Below are 26,557 nucleotides of genomic sequence, written 5' to 3'. Positions count from 1 at the left end.
ATAGAAAATGTATGATTTCCAAACACACCTCTTCACGTATGGTATATAATAACCTGGATGTCCCTTTGTAACATATGCTTTCTTCTGACTTTACTGGAGATTAGTCTCTATCAAAATTTTAATTTTACTGCACTAAGATAAAGTTATTATTTTATCAAACTTAAAACTTGAATTCAAGACTTTGAATGTCGAGAACCAACTGCAGTATCAATTGACCATTATTTTATTTCTTTTAATGCAAAAGAATTTTATTTCAAGAAAATCATGGTTCTAAAGCCAAAACAAAACAAATATTTTGTAAGCGTGAAAATTATAGCCTTCATATATTAGAATTAATAATATGCTACATATATTTGGACAAGGTTTCCACATGTGACTGTTGTCTACATTGACGAAGAAAATAATAATGATAATGAGCAACTTCCTAAAACATCAATGACAAATTATTCAATCTCATTGATCTCAAGGATTGTTATCTATTATTAAAAAGGAATGAATTTACCTTGACCCTGTGACCCCCTATAGTCATTGAAATTGAACAAGATTCTTTCTTTGCCAGTAGTGGAACATAGGCTTAGAGAACTCTTCTGCATCATCATAAATCCATAATCTCATCCTTGCACGAGTTATTGCCACATACAGGTTCTTAAGTTCTGAGCACAAAACATTGTGTTTGGAATCATGATCAAAACATCTCCGAAAGTTGGCTTCATATACAGGTGCTTCCTTCCCCAAAAGACCTGTGTGAGATGCATCCAAATTCCAAAATAAAATTTATTAACTATATAAAAGGGACGATTAGTTCAACCCAATGAAAGTGAGAACCAATACAATACTTTCTGGAACTCAGAATGCTAGAAATAAAATCATGTATTTTACATGGTGTAGCTTAACGTTTACCATTATTACATTGTTTATTAAACAGGAAAATTTGAAACAGTATTCCATATAAGGTAATTCACATCCAAACTTCATCTTTGTTGCTTGTATGATCTATGGTCTGGTATTAGTATTAGCCTTCTGATCACAAAGCACATATGAAAGTTTTTATTTTACATATGAAACACAGGTTATGAGTACTGATATTTTTCTAGTCTTAGTTAAAACAACAAAAAATATTCATACAGTGATGGTATGCTAAAATCTGATAGAAGGTACATATCTAGAAGTCGGTACATTATATACATATGATTTCCATTATCACCTTATACTTTTATAAATTAAGGGAAAATAAAAATAGTTTCCAAAGAATTTTATGAAAAAACCAGATACCTTTTCAAAAGAGAAACATGATGTTGAACCTTCCGACATAGTCCTGGACTCAATGTCACAAATAACTGTCTTAAGACTGGTTTTTCAGTCTCAGAAGCAATCTCCTTGGACTCTTCTGGATTCACATGAATTTTGGATCCAAAGACTTCTTCAACAGCCATATGATGCAATTTCTCATTTTGAATCAGCTTGGTAATCAAAACCGTAGTTTTTCCTGTACCACTACGACCAAGTACAAATGTACTTTGAGGGTAGAGAATTATGTTACGTTGTTCATCAGTTACTTCATATGGAAGATCCACTTCTACACCATCTTGACCATAAAGCAAGGATCTTCTTGAGATAGAACAGTACTTCATCAACAACATACACTCCTCAACCTTAGAGTTTTCATCGTCACTTACCTCTTCATTAGCACATGTCTCTCCCTCATTTGGATTATTATGAACACTCTCAAATTTTTGGATCTTAGCTGAAAGTGGCCAATTCAATGGAAACTCTATATTCCTGTTCAAAAACAAAGAAGCCAAAGGCTTCATACCAGTTAAGACTAGAACAGATTAAATATTTTTAAATTAATGCAACTGAAAGCACTCACCCTCCATTGTATTTGTAACTTCCTTTTTCTTTGCACCTAATGATATATTCATTAGTGTATCCTTTGAATACATTGTCAAGGCGCTTAGCCAACTGAGGGATATCCTCTACAGGTAATATGTCCCAAATCTTCAAAACCTGAATATACCTTGAAGTTTTGACTATATCAATTGAACAAATAATATAGAAGCTTTCAACCTTAAATTGCTTCAAAATCTGTGAGGAATTCTCACAAGACAAATCCACTGCAATCTTTTTTGGTCTCCAGCCACTTGAAAGTCTTCCCAGAAGGTTTATAACCTTCTTCTTGATCTCGTTAGACCTTAGTCTTTTGAATGATCTGCGGAATTTGTCATTGAAATGAACCTGCAAATGCGCACATTGGAAGTGATGTCAAGAACAGATCAAGCATGTACAGAGGATAACAAGAACAGACGAAAATATTGATGATTAATTTCAAGTGTACTCTATTTTAATGAGTTATCAAATATCAAACATTAGTTAATAGGGTGAGTTTTTGCAACCTTCAAATATGTATAAGATAATAAGATTATTTATTTTTTATTATAAGAATAAAGAGCAAATGAGTAGCTAACAATTCATAGGAAGTACAGTCCCAAGAAAAGAAAATGTCTACTGAAACAACACCTGTGAAAATTCAGAACTAAATAAAAGAACAAATATTATAATTGATCAGTCCTGGATCCATATACCTTCCACAACGCATTTTTAAAAATATCACTATTTGAATCAAGCAAGTCATCAAATTCGTCTGATTCTTTCCTTGCATCCAATATAGCTTTAGCCATTTGCTCATCTCGGTCCGCATCAAAGAAACAGTTACGTTTCTTAGCATCAAGCACTATAGCCTTCCAAACATTTTCTTTGTGTGTAAGGGCCCTTTCATTCCCCAAAATCCATAGACAATGCCTAGAAATATCAAACCAACAGCAGTTTACCAGTTAATGTGATACTCTAAAACATAAGAATTATAATAGAAAGGTTACAGCATGATATATACCTGGCTCTTGTAAGAGCAACATTAGTCCTCTGTGGAGAAGAAATGAATTCAAGAAACGTTCTGCTATTGGTTCTAACAGTTGATAATATAATTACATCATGCTCCCCTCCCTGAAAACCATCAACCGACTTCACGTTCACTTTGAATCCATCATGGCTTTCATAAAACTGTCCAAGCTTCTTTTCAATTGCAACAATTTGGCCAGCATAGGGAGACACTATACCAATGCTGAGCTTCTGCTTTGAACCCAACCATGCTACAAGGAAAAACCAACTTCATATTAAAATCCAGACATCATGTATTTTAAGCTGCATCTTTCAGTTGGATCCATATGAGTAACTTTAGTTATTACTACCAGAACTAGTAGAATTTCATACACAAAAACTTATATCCAAGTTCAACAATTCAGCATATACCATCTAAAACTTTTTATTCAGTACTGAGCTTCTTTCTAATAAAGAAATGCAGGCCAAATATTTCAGATGTCCATTACAAATTAATGCCAAAATTTAGTATAAATATACAACCTTTGTGCAAATTCTTCAGTATTGTCATTACAACTGCGACCTCAGCCATATTTTTGTAGCTTCTCCCTGCATCATCAAACTGCTCTTTGCCTCCAATTATATTTATAAAAGAATAAGGACCAAACATTGGCCCTGGAAGGTATTGCTTCCCATAGTCACTTCTTTCAACATTAGGTGCATCCTGAATTTTGTTAGAATAGAAATATGAATTTGGAAACGAACTTATCTGTGGATGCATCCTATGTTGCATATCGAGGAGGTACTTAGTGTAACCTAATGAGCTCAACCTCTGAAACAAACTTCTCCCAAAACCAGCTTCATCGGAAATCTTGTACACAAAAAGAATGAGCACTAATGTAAATTAGAAATAGAGGAGGATTGGTGATGAAAACTTCTCAAAAGGAAAAAGAAACAATTAATATATGCTTGATAAAGGCAACATACATTACTTCTAACCATAGGTGGCAGTTGACATTCATCACCAACAAGAATTGCATGACTTATCCCTGGAAGTAAGCTTGGTATTATTGATTCACATTCTTTTAACATTGCCGCTTCATCTATCACCAAGATGTTCAGCGGTTTAATGGCTAGATTGTGCAGCTTATGAGAACCAGAAGCAGTAGAAAATATCAATGATGATGTTTGGAAACAAAACTCTCTGATTTCGTCTTCCTTGCTGGAAGAGATTATCATCATGAATCCATCAAGTGAATCTTTCACAGTCATTAAAGCTATCAAACATTCAGTTCGCTTGTTGTACAACTGCTCAGCAGCACCCCCAAATGACCAAGATTTCATCCATGGTAAATTTTGGAAAGAGAAAAGGTTTTCCAAATCTTCAGAAGCCAAAATATTTTGAAACAACAGGTCTTGAAATGATTCAAGTGCTTCATTCAAGCACACTAAGTTCTGATAGTTATTTTTCAACAACAGACGTTGACTCATGGTTACATGAGTACACAAGATAGAAATACATGATTCTAATTCCAATGCTGCAGAACCAAACCCTTCTCTCAGAAACACTAGAAATGATTTTGGCTTTGTCTTGTCCCTTTTTTTCAACTCACTCTGAACATACTCATCATATTTGGAAACACAATTTTCTAGAAGATCAATCATGGACTCAAGACAAGAACTGAATCCAGTATAATGAGAATAGCATTTTGTGAGTTGTTGCACACGATGATCCAAATATATATCTTCAATATCATCTCCTATTCTTAACCTCTCATTGTTCCCAAACAATAGCAAATCTCCCAATGAACATAACAAATCACCATATTCTTTACTATGAGCCTCTTTCATTATATTTACTACTCGTGTCGCCACTTCTTTGATGGCAACATTTGTTGGGGCACATACAAGGACTCTATATTTCATTTTCATTAGAGCAAAAAGTAGTGTGGCCAAAGTTCTTGTCTTTCCTGTGCCTGGTGGTCCCCATATGAGCTTCACAACAGAGTTGTGATTGCAATTGAGGCCAGAAAGACATGCAGAAATTGCCTTTTTTTGGGATTCGTTAAGGTCTGATAATAACCTTTGATATGAACAGTCATATCTTAAATTATCAGCCAGAGAGCTACAACTACAGCATTCCTCAACCTGTTTTCCAGTATACATTCATCAGTTATAGCACTAGTTTCAATTTCAAAATCAATTGTCTTAAAAAATAACATAGAACACAATTTCCATAAATGTATTAGAATTTGAAAATCATTGATCTGGTTCGTGTGGTCAGTCTTTTGACTGAATGGCACAAAAAAATAATAGCAGTAATAAAGAATAGTGTGTCAGTGTTGAATTCTATAACAATAGAATAACAATTCTTTCAAATAAACAATTTTCTGATTTCTGCATTTCTAAGAAACGATTCTTATTTATTTTTTAAAAACTTAATTTAAAACGGTTTTGCCTTTTAAGTTTAAACAAACTGGTTAAATATGCATTTAACAAACCATGAATGTATTTTAGCACCAACTTAGATTTCAATTAAACAGTGAATAAAAGTTTAAGATGATGCATTAAAAACATAATACCATGATCATAAAATTAAGATTTAAAATCTTTTTGTCCTTAAAAACTGTAAGTCTGTATCCTCACAAAAAGTACACTTACCCATAAAAGAACAAGGTTTAATTACCTTTTCGTCTATATAAATTTATAAAATTTATCTTTTTAATTATTAAAAAGGTTTCATTGTAATTAATACATTTTTTTCCCTTTTAATCCTGATTTTTTATTTCTATGAAGACTTCTTATTAAAGTTTATAAAACTATAAGAATTAAATAGAAACAAAAATGGTATATAGACTAACATAGAATATTTTTAATAAGAAATAAAGATAAAGTTCATCAAACTATATATATATTAAAAGGTTTTCTTTTAACAGCTAAAAATATGTATTAGATTACAGGCATAAAAGGTACCCAAACCCATTTACACAAGAGAACATACATATTAAAAGGTAATTAAGCTAAAAAAATTAAGACTAAAATAAATAAAATTTACACTTTTAGCTATACGAACAAATTCAAACTTAAAATTAACTTTCTTATTACCTCATCCTTCTTGCATAAGATCTGCGTTAGTAGCTTCAAATTACCGGGTATATGAAGTGCACCCCATATTCTTCTATTAGGGTTTACATTTGTCAAGAAAATGAGAAATAGAGTTTTATTCCTCAACTCTTGCAAGTCAATGTCTTTTGATGCCTTAACTTTTAAGCAAACAGACATGCTACCGTCTTCATCTTCTTTTGTCCATACAGTGGACACAAAACTCCAAAATCTTCTATTCCTTTGCAAGTCTTTTACAGCTTCTGGTTTATAATCAGCCAATATTAAAACATCACCAGGTAATGTTTTGTATGGTTCTCCATTATGAGCAAACCTGTTTTTCCATGAATCAATTTTCAAGTTATAAAGTTTATTTTCATATGGTTTGGCCTCCTTTATACCTCTCACCTCTGCATAAGGTGCTTGCTGTATGATATCCATACTTGAGCACAGTTGTGCTCGAGTTTCCTCTAATAAAGGATACATATAAGATCCACGGTAATGATCAATGGACAGAAACGATAGTTCAATCTTCATAATCTGAAAATCAAGGGTCAACAAACTCAAGTCATAAGTAAAACATTAATAGCATGTTTAGATATAAATTAGAAACATTTTTATAGAAAAAAAAATACTTTTCAGTAGAGATATTCTCAAAATTGCTTTTAAACTTTATCTAAACAAGCTCAAAATTTTAGGACATGATCTTATGAATATTATGAACATGACATGTGTCAAAATAAGCATTGAAATAGTTAACATAAGTTAAAAATGTAGATAGAACAAAAATTTCAATGATGTTAATTTAACATTAGATAAAATGAAAGGAATAGTGTCACTACTAACCTTGTTCTTGTATAGATCTTCATTTAAAATGTCTTCAATGGACCAAGAGAAAATCAAATCCATGAAGCCATAATCATCATACTTGGCCTTATTCTTATTTGAAGATTGACCTTGCATCTTCTTGTTACTAATTCAGTTTGCTTGGCAGAAAAAAATCACAAAACCATGTCCATGCAATGCAGATATAGCTACGTGGTCAGAAACCTAAAGAGACCAAGACACTGAATTTTTAACTGCATTGATCACTTGTAAACAAAGTAGTAGGAAATGAAGCTGCTAGAGGAATTGTGAAACAAATACTTGTTTTTCGAGGGGTAGCCTCTGGCATAAAACCAGAACAAGAACAACGTACGTCTTTTCGTTTTCTAAACTCTTCTTGGTTATGCTCCTTTTAACTCAGAATGTCTCTATATATTTCCTCTTGACTCTTTGTATACTCGTATACTACCATTTCTTATTCCATAGAGAGAATTTTGTGGGAAGGCTCTTTAGCTTCCTTAACTTTTTTTTATTATTATTTTATTTTGACAAGAACTTCCTAAACTTTTATGCGTGTTGGAAAAGGATATTTCAGTTCATATAAATGGATGGTATCAGGGTTCAGGGTAATGAAAAGAAGCTTCTTAGTAAAACGGACTCCTTCTCCCTAAATTACACTTAATGAAAAATTTATTCATAAATTTGCTTAATATATATATATATATATATATATATATATATATTTTAATGTAGAAACAAAGTTAGAATCCTTGTCCATAGTAAGTTAAATACACTTTAAAATAAAGAGAAAATTCTCATCACCTCTTTTAGTGTCTATTTAAATGATAGTCATCTTCTGTAGTCTTAAAAATTACTTAAAATAAGGTCATTAGTTAAAACAAAAGAAAGAGGAAAAACAAAAGTTAATTCATATTTTTTCAACAATACACATGTCTATCTTTCATTTTTGAATTATTTAATGTTACAATTACGTATAATGTTCTGTTTTCTTTATGAAAATTTTTGTTATTTTTTAATTTTAAAAATAATAATTTCTTAATTCATTTTTTGAAATTATTCCTTAAAGTTGATATATTTTTAAATCACAATAAGCATAATATTTATAATATAATTTAGGAGTTAAAATTAAATAAAATATCAAATTTTATTTAATTGTTGACACTTGTATTAATAAATTACTCTCTCTTAATAATGCATAAATGATATTCTGTGTTAATAATTTGTTCTTATCGAAAGTTGTTAACACAAATTATTTTATATTTTCGTTCTTTGGCCAAAGACTAGATTCATTTCTAGTGTAGAGAGTTATACTTTTTAATTATAAAAAAACTATTCATATATATATATATATAAAGTAATTATTTAAAGTGATAATAAACTAGGATTTTTTGTGTAACAGTAAATAAGCATCATTATAAGGAGGACTAGATAAGTTGAAAATCAGAGGAAAGTTGGTATTATTAATGTAAAATAATCAATAATTATAAATTTAAATTAACATTATCAACTTCCCAAATTTAATTTAGAACTCAAGTCAAAGGTAACTTGACACTAAAAGTCACTTAATCAGCAAAAGCAGTACAACTAAGAAATGAGTCTTCTCATTCACATCGGAATATGTCATTCATGCTTGCCTTCCTTACAAAACAATTTCAAGAGAAGATGAATCTTCCTACGTACTAACTCCTCTGCTATAGTGCTCGCGTTATCAACTTGATACAATGGAATGGAGATATATATCGGGACATAGATCATGTAGTTGATAGAAAACTAGAGTCCCCTTTCATGGAGTGTTGTTCTCTTTCAATTTAATGAATTAATTAAAATATTTTTCCTTCATAAATTATGTCTTGTTTGTTAAAAGGCATATAGAATGTTTTTGTTGGCTATGTTGTAGTCTTTCTATCCTAATAGCTTGTACTTTTTATCCCTTGCTACGTTAGTTAACATTGTTAACTGAAACAGATAAATAAACTTCAAGACATGGCAAGTGCCAACAGTTTATATAGAGGTAAATGCATTGTCACTATACACACAACCATGTGCCAAATACAAAGTAAGAGCTTGGTTCAAAATAACTGGAAGCTCACCACAAGCATAATTACAATCTATGCAGTAGCCATAATTATAATTAAGAAAAGGATTCCTCCTCCCAACATCAACTTCATTTGGAGACTTTGCAGTTGCGTCAGGTATATTGTTAAATTAAATAAGTAGTTGCTTTTGGTATATTATTTTTTTTCTCTTGTATTCTACCGGTTAAAAAGAGTTAATAAGTTAATAAGTCGACGTTATATTTAAAGAAATAACGTCAGCTTTTCTAATACTAACTTAATTTAAATTAATGTCAGAAAAGTCGAAGTTATATTTAAAGAAATAATGTCGATTTTTCCGACACTAAACTCAATTTAAGTTTAGCAGAAAAGTCGACGTTATTTCTTTAGATATTTTCCGTCACTAAACTCAATTTAAGTTTAGCATCGAAAAAGTCGATACTTTATATACGCATAATATATTGTAGTGCACCTGGTTATCAAGTTAACTTAATACATCAAGGGTCCAGGATTGAGTCTCGACCATGCTAAAAAAATATGAACAAGTAAAAAGTAGGTTGAAAAAAGAAGATCAGGAAAAAATAAAATAAATTTTGTGTCAACATAGTGTCGACTTAACTGACAATAAAAATATTAAAAAAAATTATTAAGTTAGTATTAATATAGTATCGGCTTAACCAACAATAAAAAAATTAAAATAAATAAAATTATTAAATTAGTGTTAACTTAGCTGACACAAAAAATTTGTATCAATTTATTTAGAATCGACTAAAAACCAGCGAATAATTGACAATAAATATTATATTATATCAATTTTTATTATTTAGAGTCGACTTTTACCGACTTTAAAATCAAGCATTCTTATAGTGTAAAATATTCTTAAAAAGAATATTTTTTTTTTGTCATTTCATACAAAATTGTGACAGAATGACCATATTTTAAATATAAAAAAATATATTCTTAGAAAATTATGACAATCAAAGATGTCATTGGTAGTTATAAGTTTCATTATTTACGTACTAACATATTTTTCTTATGTAAATTAAGATATTTTTAATTCTCATATTTTACAAGAATAAATTGTCATATTATAATATATATATATATATATATATATATATATATAATAACAATTGTGGTGATGATTCATTGTTACTTGCCATTTTATTTCATGTGAGTGATGTTAGTGATTGTCGTTCATGTAAATAATGGTAGTTATTAGAAGTATCCTTATTTATAATAAAAAATATCATTATTTACACATTTTTTTTTGTAGTAGAACTTATTAAGTTTATCACTTGCCATTTTATCTCATATTTTGTTTCACATTTACCCGGGTAGGACATTTAAAGTCATAAAGTGCAAATATTGAGGTTATATATTAAAACACTAAATTGAATGAAATTATTGCCTAAATAAAATTCAGCGTTATATACACTTACTGGGTTATAAATAAGTTATTTATGTATCTAATGTTATGTTGTTTTTAAGTAATCTCCCGATGTCAAACGTTATATCAAAATTAGGTAATTTCTATCAAAATTGATTGTTATATAGACTTAAAAAGTATGTAAGATGAAAATGGATCTACTTACTTCAAGAGTAAGTTTATCTAGGTTTATTTTATTCAATAATTCATATTTACATTAAATTTTATTAATTTAACCGTTAAATTAAAAGTTCTTAATATATAGATCAATTTTACAAATTCTTTAAAGAAATTGAAAAATATTTGATACTCTATACGTTTCATTAATTTAAATTAACGGATAATTATAAAAATATTTTATATGTTGATTTGAATTAATGAAATAAACTATTAAATAATTTTTAAATTTTAAAAAATTTTGTAAGATTAATCTATGGATTAAGAATTTTTAGTTTAATAGTTAATTTGTTGAAATTCGATATAAAATATTAATTATTGAATAAAATAAATATAAGTAGACTTACTCTTGAAATAAATTTAGGTAAACTTACTCTTATATAAATAGATCTCTTTTCATATAAGATTAACTTAAAAGAAAAAAGGAAATTCTTTTAATCACAATGCTTATATCTCTCTTATTTGATCATGTCCGGTTGAAATGGTATGTTTTTAAAATTAGCATGTCTTAAGGAAATTAAGTGAAAGGTTAGAACAATGTATTTGAATAATAAGTGAAAATTGGTCATGATTTTCACTTGACAACGCATAATTCATTCTATCTTTTGCACTGATGCAATGATTGAAATATTTTTAGTATACATGCTTGATATAGGTGCTCCCCTTAGATTAATACGTGAGAACCCAAAAATACATATTGATGAAATATGAGTTCTGTGCATATGGGCTACATAAAAGTGCTTTGCAATGATTAATGTAGTACATTCATTTGACTTTGCTTGAAACAATAGAAATAAAGGAGACACAAGCTTCGATAATAATGTAGCAAAACATGTACAGGGAACTCAAAGATTATAGAAGCTTCTGGTCAAGTTTCTATTGAATTGTCTCATGTTTGTATATATAGTTTGCATGTGATGGATCTTTAGTATATTTAATAACACACACCATGTATATATGATTGGAAAATGATATCAAGGCTTAAAGCAACCCATGTAATTCATAACCTTGCTTCTCCTCTGTAAAATCATAAACAACATTTGAGTTAGTACATTTTTGCACTGATTTTGTAGTAGTGTCTTCAATCTCTCATGTTGTCTCATCGTCTTCCACCACCCCCCCACCCCCACTCACTTTCTCTCTTTTCTAAATGTGAAATCAATAAAAGAAAATTCATTCAATTACACAAACCAACATACTCATCAAATTGGTGATAAATTATAGTAATTAGTAAAAAAAGTAAATTTGGTCCCTAATTTAAACAATTGATAGTCAATATGGCCTTCAAAATTAACATTACCATTTATTTATTTCCTAAAATTATATAATATATATATATATATATATATATATATATATATAATGGCTTAATTCCACTTTTGATATTTACTATTTTAAAATCTCAATTTTAGTCCCTCCATATTTTTACACAAATTTAATATTTCACTAATTTAGTTTTAATTTTGATCTACTTATTAATTTGACATTTAATATTTAACGGATATTTTAATTACAGCACTATTACACCACTATGTCAATATTTAATTAGACTATCATATCAACATTTCTATTAAATACTAAATTTCAAATTAAGGGATGAACTAAAATTAAATAATTAAAATATTGGGTGATAAAATTTAAAAAAAAAATGGAACCAAATTTAAAAATTATTTAAATAAAAGGATCATAAAATCAAAATTAAGGAAAAACAAATTTACTCTTCCACTTTGAGAATTATTAGTCAACTAAATCAATGAAATCGACATTATGTCTCAAAATTTTAAACTTTATCTAAACAAGCTCAAAATTTTCAGTAGAGATATTCTCAAAATTGCTTTTAAACTTTATCTAAACAAGCTCAAAATTTTAGGACATGATCTTATGAATATTATGAACATGACATGTGTCAAAATAAGCATTGAAATAGTTAACATAAGTTAAAAATGTAGATAGAACAAAAATTTCAATGATGTTAATTTAACATTAGATAAAATGAAAGGAATAGTGTCACTACTAACCTTGTTCTTGTATAGATCTTCATTTAAAATGTCTTCAATGGACCAAGAGAAAATCAAATCCATGAAGCCATAATCATCATACTTGGCCTTATTCTTATTTGAAGATTGACCTTGCATCTTCTTGTTACTAATTCAGTTTGCTTGGCAGAAAAAAATCACAAAACCATGTCCATGCAATGCAGATATAGCTACGTGGTCAGAAACCTAAAGAGACCAAGACACTGAATTTTTAACTGCATTGATCACTTGTAAACAAAGTAGTAGGAAATGAAGCTGCTAGAGGAATTGTGAAACAAATACTTGTTTTTCGAGGGGTAGCCTCTGGCATAAAACCAGAACAAGAACAACGTACGTCTTTTCGTTTTCTAAACTCTTCTTGGTTATGCTCCTTTTAACTCAGAATGTCTCTATATATTTCCTCTTGACTCTTTGTATACTCGTATACTACCATTTCTTATTCCATAGAGAGAATTTTGTGGGAAGGCTCTTTAGCTTCCTTAACTTTTTTTTATTATTATTTTATTTTGACAAGAACTTCCTAAACTTTTATGCGTGTTGGAAAAGGATATTTCAGTTCATATAAATGGATGGTATCAGGGTTCAGGGTAATGAAAAGAAGCTTCTTAGTAAAACGGACTCCTTCTCCCTAAATTACACTTAATGAAAAATTTATTCATAAATTTGCTTAATATATATATATATATATATATATATATATATATATATATATATTTTAATGTAGAAACAAAGTTAGAATCCTTGTCCATAGTAAGTTAAATACACTTTAAAATAAAGAGAAAATTCTCATCACCTCTTTTAGTGTCTATTTAAATGATAGTCATCTTCTGTAGTCTTAAAAATTACTTAAAATAAGGTCATTAGTTAAAACAAAAGAAAGAGGAAAAACAAAAGTTAATTCATATTTTTTCAACAATACACATGTCTATCTTTCATTTTTGAATTATTTAATGTTACAATTACGTATAATGTTCTGTTTTCTTTATGAAAATTTTTGTTATTTTTTAATTTTAAAAATAATAATTTCTTAATTCATTTTTTGAAATTATTCCTTAAAGTTGATATATTTTTAAATCACAATAAGCATAATATTTATAATATAATTTAGGAGTTAAAATTAAATAAAATATCAAATTTTATTTAATTGTTGACACTTGTATTAATAAATTACTCTCTCTTAATAATGCATAAATGATATTCTGTGTTAATAATTTGTTCTTATCGAAAGTTGTTAACACAAATTATTTTATATTTTCGTTCTTTGGCCAAAGACTAGATTCATTTCTAGTGTAGAGAGTTATACTTTTTAATTATAAAAAAACTATTCATATATATATATATATATATATATATATATAAAGTAATTATTTAAAGTGATAATAAACTAGGATTTTTTGTGTAACAGTAAATAAGCATCATTATAAGGAGGACTAGATAAGTTGAAAATCAGAGGAAAGTTGGTATTATTAATGTAAAATAATCAATAATTATAAATTTAAATTAACATTATCAACTTCCCAAATTTAATTTAGAACTCAAGTCAAAGGTAACTTGACACTAAAAGTCACTTAATCAGCAAAAGCAGTACAACTAAGAAATGAGTCTTCTCATTCACATCGGAATATGTCATTCATGCTTGCCTTCCTTACAAAACAATTTCAAGAGAAGATGAATCTTCCTACGTACTAACTCCTCTGCTATAGTGCTCGCGTTATCAACTTGATACAATGGAATGGAGATATATATCGGGACATAGATCATGTAGTTGATAGAAAACTAGAGTCCCCTTTCATGGAGTGTTGTTCTCTTTCAATTTAATGAATTAATTAAAATATTTTTCCTTCATAAATTATGTCTTGTTTGTTAAAAGGCATATAGAATGTTTTTGTTGGCTATGTTGTAGTCTTTCTATCCTAATAGCTTGTACTTTTTATCCCTTGCTACGTTAGTTAACATTGTTAACTGAAACAGATAAATAAACTTCAAGACATGGCAAGTGCCAACAGTTTATATAGAGGTAAATGCATTGTCACTATACACACAACCATGTGCCAAATACAAAGTAAGAGCTTGGTTCAAAATAACTGGAAGCTCACCACAAGCATAATTACAATCTATGCAGTAGCCATAATTATAATTAAGAAAAGGATTCCTCCTCCCAACATCAACTTCATTTGGAGACTTTGCAGTTGCGTCAGGTATATTGTTAAATTAAATAAGTAGTTGCTTTTGGTATATTATTTTTTTTCTCTTGTATTCTACCGGTTAAAAAGAGTTAATAAGTTAATAAGTCGACGTTATATTTAAAGAAATAACGTCAGCTTTTCTAATACTAACTTAATTTAAATTAATGTCAGAAAAGTCGAAGTTATATTTAAAGAAATAATGTCGATTTTTCCGACACTAAACTCAATTTAAGTTTAGCAGAAAAGTCGACGTTATTTCTTTAGATATTTTCCGTCACTAAACTCAATTTAAGTTTAGCATCGAAAAAGTCGATACTTTATATACGCATAATATATTGTAGTGCACCTGGTTATCAAGTTAACTTAATACATCAAGGGTCCAGGATTGAGTCTCGACCATGCTAAAAAAATATGAACAAGTAAAAAGTAGGTTGAAAAAAGAAGATCAGGAAAAAATAAAATAAATTTTGTGTCAACATAGTGTCGACTTAACTGACAATAAAAATATTAAAAAAAATTATTAAGTTAGTATTAATATAGTATCGGCTTAACCAACAATAAAAAAATTAAAATAAATAAAATTATTAAATTAGTGTTGACTTAGCTGACACAAAAAATTTGTATCAATTTATTTAGAATCGACTAAAAACCAGCGAATAATTGACAATAAATATTATATTATATCAATTTTTATTATTTAGAGTCGACTTTTACCGACTTTAAAATCAAGCATTCTTATAGTGTAAAATATTCTTAAAAAGAATATTTTTTTTTTGTCATTTCATACAAAATTGTGACAGAATGACCATATTTTAAATATAAAAAAATATATTCTTAGAAAATTATGACAATCAAAGATGTCATTGGTAGTTATAAGTTTCATTATTTACGTACTAACATATTTTTCTTATGTAAATTAAGATATTTTTAATTCTCATATTTTACAAGAATAAATTGTCATATTATAATATATATATATATATATATATATATATATATATATATAATAACAATTGTGGTGATGATTCATTGTTACTTGCCATTTTATTTCATGTGAGTGATGTTAGTGATTGTCGTTCATGTAAATAATGGTAGTTATTAGAAGTATCCTTATTTATAATAAAAAATATCATTATTTACACATTTTTTTTTGTAGTAGAACTTATTAAGTTTATCACTTACAGTAAAATAAATTTATCAACAACATTAAAATAAGTTCATAATATACTTGCAAATAAGTCTATAACAATAATATAATAAGTATGCAATACAATCATAAATAAATCTTAATAATCAGCTGAACACAAATAAAATATCATAATTCAATGTTAATAGAAAAAAGTTAAGGAAATTGATTCAACTCAATGGATCAATCAAACTCATTTGAATATTTTATTTGCTTGATTGGTGTGTTGTGTTATTTGAGTTAAAGGGTTAATTAAAAAATGTAAATCCAACCCAACCTATTTAAGTGAGTTGTACGGGTCAATCCATTGGTTGAACTCATTTTGACATATTTCTTTAAGTCATTCTTATTAGTATTATGAATATTTTAAAGTATTATATTTCTATAATTACATAAAATAAATGATCAATACCTTTTATTTATGGATATTTCCAACAAATGGTAAAAATATAGGAATATTCCAACTTGTGTACAATAATTACTAAATGATTTTAATATTTTTTTCATGTGTTTTTGATGTAGTTACTTGTTGGAATTAACAATTTTTTTCTTGTATATGTTAGCAAATGATTCTTCAAGGTAATTAGGTAACCATTGTATTTCTCAAACAAATACAATTACCCCACATACTTATCACGTTTTTCATATAGTTACTTTTGTTAGTTTTGTCCAAAAAAAAAAATTCTCAGAATATTGTCAATGTCTTAGTATTTTTTCATCATTTGATTCTGAATCATTAATATAAAATCAATTAAATTTCTTTATTCCATATTTTCGTCACTAGAGTGCCAAAATAATTCAACATCTACAAGTTACAACCAAATAAATTGAAATCAATTATCTTGTGTGCATATTTGATTGTATTAATGGCATTGTTATACATTCAAGATAGTATTTTTATTTATAATTTAATTTCTTTTATATAAAAACAACCTCATAATAATATTTTTTTAGTTTCCTATCATTTCTCTTAAATCAAATAGCCTAAATTTCACAATATTTTCTATATTTTTTTTTCATTTTTATTCACGCAGTTTATTTCCTACCCACCAAAGGAACTTAATGATTATAATTTCATGTAAAATCACAAAGGACTTATGCTGAACATGGATGTACTTATTCTCTATTTCTGCGTAAAACTATTTGATGTTTAGAAACCGAGTAATGTTTGATGATACAAGGTATTTATATGGTATCACTTTTCTTTTATTCATTAAAAAACCAATAAGAGAATTATTCGCCTGATTTTGTGTGTAAACCGTTAACAATGTATAACGTTGCTTTAAAAATTAACATAAAGCGTGTTATGAAAAGATAAAATCACGTGTTATATGTAGAATTTTGATGTAAAATGTTACATTTGGTAAACTTCTAACTACAAGACATGATATAAAAAGATAACAATGTTGTGTAGTTATGTTTGGCCAACTAAATGAGGGTATCTACCCTAAATTTGGGAAAAACTTTAATATGAAACTAGCCTCATAAATAACCAAAGGAATGTTGTTTAATGGACAACCATAATTATTGTCCTACTTTTTCTCTTGTTTGTGTTAATCAAGACACAACTAGTTTCAAATATCTCAATTCCATTAACCTCTTGAACCTGGGATATTTCGAATACTAGTCGAAGAAGATAAGTATTATCTTGGTTTCCCATAGTTCAAACATTTCATGGAATGAAAATTCCCACCCTCTTCAATAAGGGCATATACATGTTGAGTAGGTTCAATTAACAAACATCTTTGTTGAAGCCCCTTATACCAAGGTCAAGCTCAACTCTTAACCATGGAACGAAAGGAGGTAAGCTTGTATATTCATTGGAGGGATGGGTGGGTGGGGAGGCTAGAACTTTATTTAAAATATAAATTGCATATTCATATTTTTTGTGAGATATTAGAAATTACTTAATGTTGCAACAATAAATGGTTTGTGAAACAAATAAATGTACAAAACTTATGGCAATGTGAAAATTTTTATTTGGAAATTAAAATGCAACGTATGATCTCTTTTTAGGTGGAAACCTTCATATATAGATCTTGATCAATAGATATATTGTTACTATCAAGAATCATCATTTATGTTAGAAAGTACAAGTCTTGTAGCCGTAGATTATGGACAAAATGGAATAAAAAAAAGGACATTGATGTTGTGTTTAGTCATGGCAAGAAAATAGGATTAAATATTTAATTTGGGTTTTGTGTTACGAAGACCTTTTTGTTCTCATGCTATTATCTTTTTTTACTTATTATTAAAACTTTCACGTTATATTGAAAAAAGGAAGTGCATGTTTCATTTGTTGAAACATATATTTATCATATGTATACATGCCAAATAAAATAGATAGATAAAGTTTTTCTACATTTTTAATCTACTCACCGTAGTCATTTGATATTTGATATCATTTGTATTTTTTTCACGACATCATATGATATATCTCAATTCATAAATATTAGTAGTAATTTTAATTTCACTAAAAAAATTCATACGATAACAGTTTGACATATATTTAACTTTAGTTGGTATAATATTTTTATTTCATGACAATTAAAATACTAATATAAATATTGTAATGCATTGTACTATCAATGTAGATTTATAATGTTAATATAGTAGGATTTTAATTTCTATTCGAAAAATCTATACCGATAAAATTCTAATACCTTTCATTTTTTTATTTTTTTTGTAAATATGAGCGATTTAGTGAGTGATAATATGAGTTAAAATCATATTTATTTGCAATTTAATAATCTAATTTAAAAATCTTCATTTTATTTACATGATTAGTGATATTTTACATACAATATGATGCCACTTTATATCAAATTATCATACTTATCATTTTATGGTTCTATATCATCATACAATTTTTAACTGTTGATAAATACATGAAATTCTATATATCTTATCTCGTAATCTTTTCTTGTTTATTATTGAATGTCGATCTAACCAAACTTTCTCTCCATGCAGCAAGGTTCCACCTCAATGTCATCTTACCATAATGTTTTCAATTAAATGTTATAGATGATATACAAATTTATATATATATATTCCATTTAAACATGAAAACGAATTTTAAAATAGAAAATGAATCGCATTTGAATTTCAAATTATATAAACAAACTTCCGACATTGATTAAGGATTAAATTTTATTACCTTGGACTAGTATTGGTTGCTGTGCATTGATTAAGGGGGTATTAACCAATACAAGGCCAAGATGATTGGATGAACAATATTATATATTGGAGTTTAATTGAAACCTTAAACATGTCTTGGTTAATGTGCATTGATCAAGGGGGTATTAACCAATACAAGTTAAAGGGGTTCAACTTAAGTCTCTCCCATCACTATCTATTCTTTATGCACTTGCATTTAGAAAATTATTTTATATATAATTTTATTTTTCAATGTTTGCAGAAAAAACCTATCAAGATGTCTGTGCCTCAATTTGGAGGGTGGGAACATAAGCCCACAGGAGTGCCTACTGATTATTCCATGGTGTTCAACCAAGCTCGTGCAAATAAAAAAACTCAAAAGAATGATTTGACTGAAGTCAAACGTCTAAGCCTTGGGAATGAAAGAGATGCCATGAATCCCAATCATCGACGTGGACATGGTCATAATCATGGACCTGGACATGGACATGGACATGGACATGGACATGGACATGGCCCAGGTCATAGTCGTGATGAAGATGATCTCCCAGTCGTGGTAAGATCTTAATCTTAGTTACTATAAAAGTTCCATAATCATTTACGTTTATTATCACTATGTGAATTTTTCTTCTTGAGATTTTGACTTTCCTAACGAAAACTATCTTTGAGCAACTACTACACCTAGTTTTGGTCCATACCCCCTTAATCAATGCACATGGATCAATAGTAGGTGCAGCGTTGTCAAAGGAAACAATGAAAAATAACTTGATGAACTTGTTATTAATTAATTTATTTTTTTGTTTTCTTTGTTACTATGAATGATTATGTTTTCCTTCTTAATGAGACGTGGACGTGTTCTCAAATATTATCAGCTTTGGGCTACGCCACCTTCAACATTTATAACTATATAACATCGGATGAAATATAGATTTGGTCCTTAAAATTGATACCATCAATTAAATTGATTGTGTAGATATTTATAAGCAAATCACAAGTTAATTTATATTGAGATCAAATATATAGTCTACAAAAAAAAAAACAAAAAGACTTGCCCTTCCAGTGATTCATGTCTGCATCTGAAATTAAATACCATCCCCATTGATTTAATCCTTCATCTCATCTAATCAACCAAGGCATAGCCAGTCAGAGTTGCTGTTGTAGCACAAGTTTTAAGTCAGTCTTCCCACTCATCATTTATTTCACATGTTTATAGCTTCCTCACCCCTTTTTCATAAAAGAAATCCCATTGCCAGAACTAGTTCCTGCCACTGTTATGTAGTTTTTGTATCCTTCAACCCCTGATCTGAATGCATTTTCCTGGATTGCTAGCCCATTGTGATAAGGAATAATGAAATGATTTCTACAATGTATGCAACCATGACCATGCAGAGAATAGAACATCTTTAATGACCTTGTCTTGATCGAAATTTCCGCCTTCAAATACACAAGAGTTTCTATGTTTCTATAGGCACCAAGTTGTAGCACACCATATTAGCTGCCAGTTTTCCTCCTCTATTTTTGACTGAAGTATTGTCGATAAGAAACTAAAGTGATGTTCTATCTCTTGTGGTAGAGGTGAGGGACAATTTATTCACCTTAGCCATTGTTTCCAGATTATATCCACATGTGAACAAGTGTATAAAATGTGAGAAGTGGATTCTGTCTCCACTTTGCAAAATGCACAAACCAACTGGTGTGGTTCCAGTGCAACATTCCTTTTTAACAAGTTTTCTACTGGTGGAATTCCCCTTTGTGGTAGCCTCCATACAAAAGTATGAACCTTAGGTAGAACCAAAATATTCCAAATTTGCTTAAACCTTTTATCCACTTCAATCCCAAGCCTTCTTCATAGTATTGTCTTGTATGTTGATTTAACCGAAAATATCCCAAAAGACTCAGGTAGCCATATCCATATATTTGGTTGGTCTTTATGAAAGGTGGTATTCCTCAAAACTTGTTGCAACGACTGTTCCTTACTCAGCTTCCATTCAAACCAGTTCTTGCACCATCTAAATTGCCACACCCAATCTTCCATCTTGTATCCCATATCAACAATTAACTCTTGTTTTTGCTCTAAATTTATAAAAAGTCTAGGATAAGTATTTGCTAAACATTTTGTCCCCATCCAACTGTCTAGCCAAAATCTAACTTGTGTACCTTTCCCAACCTTCCAACTTACCAATTTATCGAATCATCGCTCCTCATTCTCACTTCCACACACCTTTAGAAGATCACACCACTAAATATAGTCTTTATTAGTGGCATTTTCTAAATAGAGATTATAACATCTTCCATATCTTGCTTTTAGCACTCTCCCCCATAAGGAATGTGGCTGGTGGAAGAGATTCCAGCTCCATTTTGCTAGAAGGGCTTTACACTAATATTTTTTTTATCCCCAAACCGCCAAGCTCTTTAAGGTGAGTGACCTTATCCTACCTTACCCTCGGTATCTTTTGTTGACCCTCCTTGCTTCCCCATAGGGATCTCCTTTTCATTGTCTTTATTTGTTTCCCTACAAACTTTGGCATTTTGAAGAAAGATAGATAAAAGAGAGGTAATGACACTAGAATTGAGTTAATTAAACACACCCTCCCAGCCATAGATAGATATTTTCTTTTCCATGGGATAATTTCTTCTTGATTTTGCTTTAAGATAGGTTGCCACATATCCATTTTCCTACTATTCGCTCCGATGGGTAAGCCTAAATATATGAAAGGTAGTTGTAATATTCTGTAATATTTTGCGGTTCAAGAGATATACAAAAGCTCTCCACTGAATTCCTCTCCACCCCCACAACCCAAAATCTACTTTTACTGAAGTTTACTTTTAATCCTTAAACAACCTCAAAACACCTTAGAAGGCTATTGATTGCAACTACATTACTAAGCTAGCCTCACCCAAAAACATAGTGTCATTCGCATATTGTACTATGCTAATATCTACTAATTCAGTTCCCACCTTCAAACCGCAAAACAAATTCTTATTAATTTCCTCCCTCATCATACCTATTAGACCCATTGCCACCATGTTGAAAAGAAATGGTGCTAGTAGATCACCTTGTCTTAGATCCCTTTGTAATTTAAACTCTTGAGTTGGGCTTTCATTTACAAAATCTGAAACATGAGCTATCTTTAAGTATTCTCCAATCTATTCTATCCATCTGTTACTAAAACTCAATCTTTGGAGTATATAAAGGAGATACTTCCAACTAACCAAATGTTGCCTTTCTTCTTCTTTTGGCTTCATCTATGCCTTCGTTAACAACTAAAACACTATGTAGTAGGTTCCTCCCTTCTAGAAATGCACTTTGTCTATCATCAATGACACTAGGAAAAACCTTTTTGGTTCTGTTGGCCCAAATCTTATACAATATTTTATACATGCAACCCACCAATGAGATAGGTCTATAATTATCTAGATATTGTGGATTATCCTTCTTTGGAATAAGGGTAATGAATGCAAAATTTGTACCCCTGGGTAGCTTTCCATTGACTTGGAATTCCTTGACGAAACGCATTATGTCCCCTTTCATAGTAGCCCAAAACTCCTTTATGAATTTGAAATTAAACCTATCTGGTCCAGGGCTCTTGGAGCTAGCTACCACAATCCCACACAGCTTGTTTAATTTCCTCTTCCTCAAAATCAGCATTAAGTATATAATTTTGTGTGTTAGAAACTTGATGTAACGAGCATAAGGCTAAGGAGGGGAACCATCCCTCAAAAGCCGGCCCAAGAGGTTGGAGAACCTCCCGCCTTATAAGGCTTCCCTGGTAAGGAGACCTCCCCGATGTGGGACTTGTTACATTACCACCCCCTTCGAAAGTCAGCGTCCTCGATGGCTGCACTCCACGGTACTTTACTCACCAGTACTTCACTCGGCCTTTTGCCGGTCAGGACCCTCCGTGGTCAGAACCCTCCGTGGGTAGCCCTTCTCGAGTTGGTTGATTCTCAATGAAAGTATCATTGTAACGAGCATAAGGCTAAGGAGGGGAACCATCCCTCAAAAGCCGGCCCAAAAGGTTGAAGAACCTCCCGCCTTATAAGGCCTCCCTAGTAAGGAGACCTCCCCGATGTGGGACTTGTTACACTTGATTAAATTGTACTCCATCCAAAGTGGGTCTATCATCATTTAGCTCACGAAATCTGTCTTGAAAATACTCTTTTACAAAAGATTTTACTTCCTTTGGCTCATCTACCCATGAACCATCAATTAATAGACCTTTCAGCTCATTTTTCTTTCTTCTCCTATTTACTATGAAATGAAAGAATTTTGTATTAAGATCCCCTTCCTTTATCCATCTAACTCTGGATTTTTGTGCTAGTATTGATTCATTTTGTGTAACCAACTTCCAAAATTCCTACTGCAAATGTCTCCTCCTCTGTACTTCTTCCTCTATCAACCCTAGAATCTCTTCCTTTTTTATCTATCTCATTCATTTCGAATCTTGTTTTGCTTTGCTTGTTGATTTCCATACTTTGTCTAATTCCACTCTTTTAATCTACTTTTGGATAGTTTCAGCTTTTGAGTTGGCGGTATTGATAAATTTGATTATTGACATTACCAATAAAAGTATTTAGGTTTTAATATGTTTAGTTCTAGTAAATAAGGGAGTTTTGATTTTAGTTTTTGTAATTTTTTTATTTTTTTTTTATCTTTTTAATATTTTTTAATATAAAATAAGTAAAATTTAATTTTTGGTTCTTTTAAAATATTTTTTTCTTTGATTTTCACTATTCTAAAATTTAAAATCACTTTTTTTTATACTTAACAATAATTTTAAGGTATATAAATAATAATTATTTTAAAAGTTTATAAATTCGTTTAGAGGTATTAAACATTTAAATGTTATCACTAACAGCTGTAGGTAACATCAGAAAAGATCACTTAATCTTTTTATGAATAAACAAGTTGTTAAAAATGATTATATTATAATAAAGACTAAAAATAATAATTCTAAATTTAAAAAAAATGAAAACAAAAAATAAATTTACAATAACTAAAATAAAAATTTATTCATTTTATAAGGACTAAAAATATATTTAAATTAAACATTTAATACCCTTTACCAATTGTAAGTCAATTTTCTTTTATGTAAGTCAATTCAGTCTCAAACATTAGATTGTGTCAGAAATTAATTTAATAGATAGTTGTCAATTAATAATTTTTTTTTCTAAGAGACATAATGTCGATTTCATTGATTTAGTTGACTAATAATTCTCAAAGTGGAAGAGTAAATTTGTTTTTCCTTAATTTTGATTTTATGATCCTTTTATTTAAATAATTTTTAAATTTGGTTCCATTTTTTTTTTAAATTTTATCACCCAATATTTTAATTATTTAATTTTAGTTCATCCCTTAATTTGAAATTTAGTATTTAATAGAAATGTTGATATGATAGTCTAATTAAATATTGACATAGTGGTGTAATAGTGCTGTAATTAAAATATCCGTTAAATATTAAATGTCAAATTAATAAGTAGATCAAAATTAAAACTAAATTAGTGAAATATTAAATTTGTGTAAAAATATGGAGGGACTAAAATTGAGATTTTAAAATAGTAAATATCAAAAGTGGAATTAAGCCATTATATATATATATATATATATATATATATATATATTATATAATTTTAGGAAATAAATAAATGGTAATGTTAATTTTGAAGGCCATATTGACTATCAATTGTTTAAATTAGGGACCAAATTTACTTTTTTTACTAATTACTATAATTTATCACCAATTTGATGAGTATGTTGGTTTGTGTAATTGAATGAATTTTCTTTTATTGATTTCACATTTAGAAAAGAGAGAAAGTGAGTGGGGGTGGGGGGGTGGTGGAAGACGATGAGACAACATGAGAGATTGAAGACACTACTACAAAATCAGTGCAAAAATGTACTAACTCAAATGTTGTTTATGATTTTACAGAGGAGAAGCAAGGTTATGAATTACATGGGTTGCTTTAAGCCTTGATATCATTTTCCAATCATATATACATGGTGTGTGTTATTAAATATACTAAAGATCCATCACATGCAAACTATATATACAAACATGAGACAATTCAATAGAAACTTGACCAGAAGCTTCTATAATCTTTGAGTTCCCTGTACATGTTTTGCTACATTATTATCGAAGCTTGTGTCTCCTTTATTTCTATTGTTTCAAGCAAAGTCAAATGAATGTACTACATTAATCATTGCAAAGCACTTTTATGTAGCCCATATGCACAGAACTCATATTTCATCAATATGTATTTTTGGGTTCTCACGTATTAATCTAAGGGGAGCACCTATATCAAGCATGTATACTAAAAATATTTCAATCATTGCATCAGTGCAAAAGATAGAATGAATTATGCGTTGTCAAGTGAAAATCATGACCAATTTTCACTTATTATTCAAATACATTGTTCTAACCTTTCACTTAATTTCCTTAAGACATGCTAATTTTAAAAACATACCATTTCAACCGGACATGATCAAATAAGAGAGATATAAGCATTGTGATTAAAAGAATTTCCTTTTTTCTTTTAAGTTAATCTTATATGAAAAGAGATCTATTTATATAAGAGTAAGTTTACCTAAATTTATTTCAAGAGTAAGTCTACTTATATTTATTTTATTCAATAATTAATATTTTATATCGAATTTCAACAAATTAACTATTAAACTAAAAATTCTTAATCCATAGATTAATCTTACAAAATTTTTTAAAATTTAAAAATTATTTAATAGTTTATTTCATTAATTCAAATCAACATATAAAATATTTTTATAATTATCCGTTAATTTAAATTAATGAAACGTATAGAGTATCAAATATTTTTCAATTTCTTTAAAGAATTTGTAAAATTGATCTATATATTAAGAACTTTTAATTTAACGGTTAAATTAATAAAATTTAATGTAAATATGAATTATTGAATAAAATAAACCTAGATAAACTTACTCTTGAAGTAAGTAGATCCATTTTCATCTTACATACTTTTTAAGTCTATATAACAATCAATTTTGATAGAAATTACCTAATTTTGATATAACGTTTGACATCGGGAGATTACTTAAAAACAACATAACATTAGATACATAAATAACTTATTTATAACCCAGTAAGTGTATATAACGCTGAATTTTATTTAGGCAATAATTTCATTCAATTTAGTGTTTTAATATATAACCTCAATATTTGCACTTTATGACTTTAAATGTCCTACCCGGGTAAATGTGAAACAAAATATGAGATTTTTCTTGTTCAATGGCAATACAGTACTTTGCACTGGCTATTGTTCTATGAGGAAATGTATTAGTGCACATTTCAATCCAAATCAATGATGTCCAACACTTTTACTTTTTATTATCAACACAATAAAATCTTTTTATTTGAAATGTCTCCATTCTTTAAACTTCATCTACATTGGCCTACAATTTTATCATCTTGGACTCGGCTAGTTCGCAGTTTTGTTTTCTTGGGTAGCCTTCATTGTTCGTAACCTGATGTTAAATAGTC

The 26,557-nt window shown here is 29.1% G+C and overlaps 2 protein-coding genes across 2 annotated transcripts; one reads left to right on the top strand and one right to left on the bottom strand.

Annotated features, from left to right (window-relative positions):
- Positions 1–939: 939 nt before the first annotated feature.
- Positions 940–6,939, bottom strand: LOC109788813 (uncharacterized). Its single transcript, XM_020347639.2, has 8 exons — positions 6,823–6,939; positions 5,980–6,516; positions 3,862–5,022; positions 3,418–3,745; positions 2,891–3,146; positions 2,583–2,799; positions 1,871–2,235; positions 940–1,779 (listed from the first exon to the last, which is right to left on the bottom strand). Exons 1-8 carry the CDS (start codon positions 6,937–6,939, stop codon positions 1,254–1,256), a joined length of 3,507 nt encoding a protein of 1,168 aa, XP_020203228.2. The 3' UTR covers positions 940–1,253.
- A 10,479-nt stretch (positions 6,940–17,418) lies between these two features.
- LOC109788814 (uncharacterized) lies at positions 17,419–25,403 on the top strand. The gene is made up of 3 exons (XM_020347640.3): positions 17,419–17,693; positions 19,309–19,602; positions 24,977–25,403. The coding sequence occupies exons 1-3, from the start codon at positions 17,679–17,681 to the stop codon at positions 25,019–25,021; spliced, it is 354 nt and encodes a 117-aa protein (XP_020203229.1). The 5' UTR covers positions 17,419–17,678; the 3' UTR covers positions 25,022–25,403.
- The last annotated feature ends 1,154 nt before the right edge of the window (positions 25,404–26,557 follow it).

The sequence above is a fragment of the Cajanus cajan genome, chromosome 2, assembly GCF_000230855.2.
Source record: "Cajanus cajan strain Asha chromosome 2, NIPB_CcT2T_4, whole genome shotgun sequence".
NCBI classification, from domain to species: Eukaryota; Viridiplantae; Streptophyta; class Magnoliopsida; order Fabales; family Fabaceae; genus Cajanus; species Cajanus cajan.
Note: the sequence above shows the minus strand (reverse complement) of the source record. Positions and strands in the feature narration are given on the sequence as shown.

Coding starts and splice junctions, on each gene's coding strand:
- LOC109788813 (XM_020347639.2), bottom strand. CDS start 6,939: ATGCAAGGTCAATCTTCAAATAAGAATAAGGCCAAGTATGATGATTAT. Junction 3,746..3,861: donor CACCTATGGTTAGAAGTAAT/GTATGTTGCCTT, acceptor TTTGTGTACAAG/ATTTCCGATGAAGCTGGTTT. Junction 2,236..2,582: donor TTAAAAATGCGTTGTGGAAG/GTATATGGATCC, acceptor GCGCATTTGCAG/GTTCATTTCAATGACAAATT.
- LOC109788814 (XM_020347640.3), top strand. Junction 19,603..24,976: donor AAGATGATCTCCCAGTCGTG/GTAAGATCTTAA, acceptor ATGATTTTACAG/AGGAGAAGCAAGGTTATGAA.